Genomic DNA, 4,259 nt, shown 5'->3' with positions numbered 1-4,259 from the left:
CCCGACCCACTGCTCCCCCCGACCCACTGCTCCACCCGACCCACTGCTCCACCCGACCCACTGCTCCCCCCGACCCACTGCTCCACCTGACCCACTGCTCCACCCGACCCACTCCTCCACCCGACCCACTGCTCCACCCGACCCACTGCTCCGTCAGTTTGCACGAGTTTGTTCAGGTCAGCGGCACCACGAGCCTTTTAGGCCGCAGCATTCCCTCCGACAGGCATGATCAATGTTAACATTTGTTGCAAGAATCAAGTTGCTGCGTTCAGTAAAAGCCTGTTTCCTGCAGCTGCAGAGGAGGTTCCTGAATTCAAAATGTTTTGAACAAGTTTGATTTGAAAGAACCGCCTCAGTGAGCCACGACGCCAAAAACAAGCTGTTTGAGCTCGAACGCCGCGGCCGGAGACAGAAAGCAGAATCAGGTCAGACAGGATGAGGCAGCCTCAGCGACTCGTTCCACGCTCTAAATGTGTGTCCCTCATGAGCTCCTGCACCGACTGCAGCCGTCTCTCTGTCCTCTAACTGTCGTGGTTCAGTGTTGGCCTGAAGCATGAAGAGCAAAGTGAAAATAGTTTCATTCAACCTTTATTTCTACAGGTTGGTCCCACTGAGCCTCGGGGACTCGTTTACAAGAGAGACCTGATTTAACAAAGAAAGATGACAACAATAGATAATCATAAAGGATGCGTACAAATTAAATTTTTTAAACAAGTTAAACTAAAATATCAACCCAAGTGACAATCAAAAGGCAAAGTAGCAATAAAACAGCAAGATTATAAGGCGCTGTAGAAAACTGAAAACAGGAACATGTCTGCGTTGGTTTTTCCAGGAACTGAACAGATGTTTGAAGCCACTTAGAGAGGTCAAAGGTCGAGAGCTTCAGATCTTTTTACAAGATATTCCAGGAAACAGGAGCAGAGTAGGAGAAGGTCCTTTTGTCTAGTTCAGTCCTCACTGAGGGAACACTGCAGGTAATGATGTCCTGAGAGCGCACGCTGTAGCTGCACTCACACAGAGACATGTAGGAGGAGATGTATGAAGGCAGCAGACCAGGAAGTGATTTAAAGATGAACATGTACCAGTGGGAGAGTCTGTGAGAAGTTAATGATAAAATATTGAAAACATGAGGACAAAACTTCATGAAACCAAGAATCTACAATAAAATCCCTGCAGTAAAAATTAAAAATACAGTTTCACCTGTAGCTCCGTTATCAGGACTTAATCTGACATGAGTTAATTCATGGTTATTTGTTTGTGATTTAACAGATTAACAGATTATATAGAAAGAGAGAGAGAAGGCAGAAGTAACCCAGATCTGCGAGCGGTCCGTCCCACATGGACATGATGGAAATAGCAGCATTCTGGGTCACGCTTTAATAATCGCAGAACTAACTTTTACTGTTGTACTTCAGTGTGTGTGTGTGCGCGTGCATGTGTGTGTGTGCCAGGTTTCCTAAAGCCTTTTTTCAGTGATTGCATGATAATAAGTTCAACTCTCATCTGTGTCTCGCTGTCTGTGAACTTTTTTCAGCTTCTCGCTCCTCCGGGTCGAGATCGATCCAGAAACGGGTTCAAAAACAAAAACAACCCGACTTTTATTCTGAAGCTGACGACCAGGCTTGAAAGCTGCGAGCTCCACGTCAGACATGTTTTAATGGAGAAAGCCGGATGGGAAGCAGAGCGACTTCAGCTTCAGAATGAAACTCCGGTTGATTTAGTTTTTTTTTTAAACCCCTTTTAAGTTTTTTCAGGTTCTTTTGAGCCTTCAGAATGAATTCTCTTAATTAAACCACCACAGAATCACTTGTAGGAACAATCTGCATCCTGTCCAAACAAACCAAAGGTCGATAAGTCCAGAGGTCTGACGTGCACCTCATTGGTCTCGTGTTCTGTCCTGATGTTCGGACGGATCGGATGCTTTTCTCCCGTGTCTTTGTTTAAGTGACTTCTCATTTCTTCTGCACCGATCGGTCCCTAAACCAACAGCAACAAGCGAAGAGTGCAGACACCGAGATACTCTCTCCTGGTTTTTGTATTGCTTGAATCCTTGACGCTTGTTCTCACCGTCCCTTACGTCTGAGCTGTTCTCTCGTGCACGGCAGCTTCATTTAGCCTCTTTGTGTCTGTCTCCTGCAGTGGATACCGATGGCAGGAAGCTGAAGGGAGCCATCCAGAGGAGCACAGAGACGGGTTTGGCTGTGGAGATGCCCAGTCGGACCGTCCGCCAGGCCAGCCACGAGTCCATCGAGGACAGCATGAACAGCTACGGCTCTGAGGGGAAGTGAGTTCATTTCACTGCTGCTCAACACAAACTGACAATAAATCTACACATTCAGATCCATTCTATGAATTCATTTAGCTTCATTTGCCTTCATGCACTGTTTATTGCTTCAATGGGCCAACATCTAACAGCACATTTCAGAATAAAGGACAGAAAGGATTTATTGTCGTTACGGCATCAAAATCTTAGATTTTAGTTTTTTATGTACATTTTTGTTCTGAGAAAGATCTGAGGAACGAGCGGTGAGCTCATGAAGGTCCTCGAGGTTTTAGCAGCTTTGTTGCCTAAGGAACGAAGCTGCTGCACATTTTGATGCTTTTTGATTTGATGGAGAGAAATTGTTGTTGGAGACAGCAGGACCGGTCACGTCTCATGAGACCTCGTCAGCTGAAGAACTTGATTTGAGCAATCAGCAGATCTCCGTGATCTCGTGTCTCACTTTCCAAACAGAACATTTTAACAAGTTTTTCTAGACGTTTTAGTGCGTGGAAATTATTTGGACTGGGCTGTGATTTACTTTAAGATGTAACTGTGAAGTTCCTACATCCAGCCCCCAGTTCTGAGGAGGTACATTCAGATGAGAATACAAGTCCAGGACTCATATTTGTGCAATTCTTTTATTCATCTAAAGACAAGTCAAACTCAGTGACTTCAGTGACAATAGTGTGGAACTACTAAACCAGTGTCCCCTACCTTTATGAGACAGAGCTTCTTCAGGGGTTAATTATAGTCTCAGTCCTTCTACAACAAATCACCCGGACATTTGTCTCTTCGTAGTTTGGATCATCGACCCGGGAACTGAAACTCATCCACTTCTTGCAGCTTCAGTTGTTCCACCTGTCTCCCGCTCTCTCACATTCATGAATTCTGTCTCACTTCTACTGACTTTCACTCCTATTCTATGCAGAGACAACCTCCACCTCCCCAGGCTCTCTTCCACCTGCTCCCTACTCTCACTACCGTGGTTGTCATCGGCGAACATCGTAGTTTAAATTACCTGACCTCAGCTCATCCTGTTCTATATTTGTTTAAAGTTTAAGATACTCAGACCACAGAAGTCTTGACCTCTCCCTTCAAAGTTAAATGTGTTAAAAACTAAACATTGTGCTAAACTTGATCAAATTCCCATAAACCTGTTCCTGCCGTGTCTTTTAGAATCAGAATAGATGCATGGATAAACCAGGGGCCCTGAGAGCTTCTTCAGGGGTACTGAATAACAAGAACTACGTAAATTTGCATGGCTCACTTTTAATTATAGACAGACAGAAGACAGAAAGGCGTCTGTTGTATCTCGGTGCAATGCCAATAAAGTTTATTCTGATTCTGAGTTCATTTGAGAAAGTGTTTTTGGTTTGATTTATTTTGCTGGTTTACTTTGGACAGCCTCTGTAACTGAACTACACTCAGTGTCACCTGCGCATGAGTCCGACTTGAGCGTGAGAATGAAATAAAATAAAAAAATACGTAGAAAATACAGTTTGGCTTCACTTCAGCACAATAAAAGTAAGTAATGACATCCACTTCATTGGTTTTCTACTAATCCAATGCAAAGTTGATGCTGGACTAAAACCCACGTCAGAGCAGTTAAAACCAGTTTGTTCCATCTGAGGCAGCTGAAGTGAAGCTGATTCTTTCTCAGCAGCGTTTCAAACAGTAGTTCAGGTCTTTGTGACCTCTCAGCTGGACGACTGTAACACTCTACAGGAACCAGTGACTCGTGTGTCTCTCTGCGTCAGAGGGTCCAGAACGCTGCTGCACGGCTTTTAACTGAAGCTTTGACCACGTCTCTCCTGTTTTATCCTCCCTGCACTGGCTGCCCAGACATTCCAGGATTCATTTTAAATTATTTTATTTGTTTTTAAAGCTCTTAATGGACTGGCCCTGCTCCATCTGTCCAAGCAGCTGCATCCATACACACCCTCTGGATCCCTCAGGTCATGTGATCAGCTGCTCCTCAGGTCATGTGATCAGCTGC

General features: G+C 44.7%; 1 protein-coding gene across 1 annotated transcript in view; it reads left to right on the top strand.

Moving 5' to 3' along the window:
- Positions 1–4,259, top strand: part of rims4 (regulating synaptic membrane exocytosis 4) — a 171,047-nt gene that overhangs the window by 151,110 nt on the left and 15,678 nt on the right. Inside the window, exon 2 of the mRNA XM_037679038.1 lies at positions 2,140–2,284. Coding sequence (XP_037534966.1) covers positions 2,140–2,284 — 145 coding nt within the window. The remainder of the gene's footprint in view (positions 1–2,139; positions 2,285–4,259) is intronic.

This window comes from Nematolebias whitei, chromosome 7 (assembly GCF_014905685.2).
Source record: "Nematolebias whitei isolate Nwh7 chromosome 7, NemWhi1, whole genome shotgun sequence".
Taxonomy (NCBI): domain Eukaryota; kingdom Metazoa; phylum Chordata; class Actinopteri; order Cyprinodontiformes; family Rivulidae; genus Nematolebias; species Nematolebias whitei.
The sequence above is the reverse complement of the archived record's forward strand: the minus strand, read 5'-3'. Positions and strand labels throughout refer to the sequence as shown.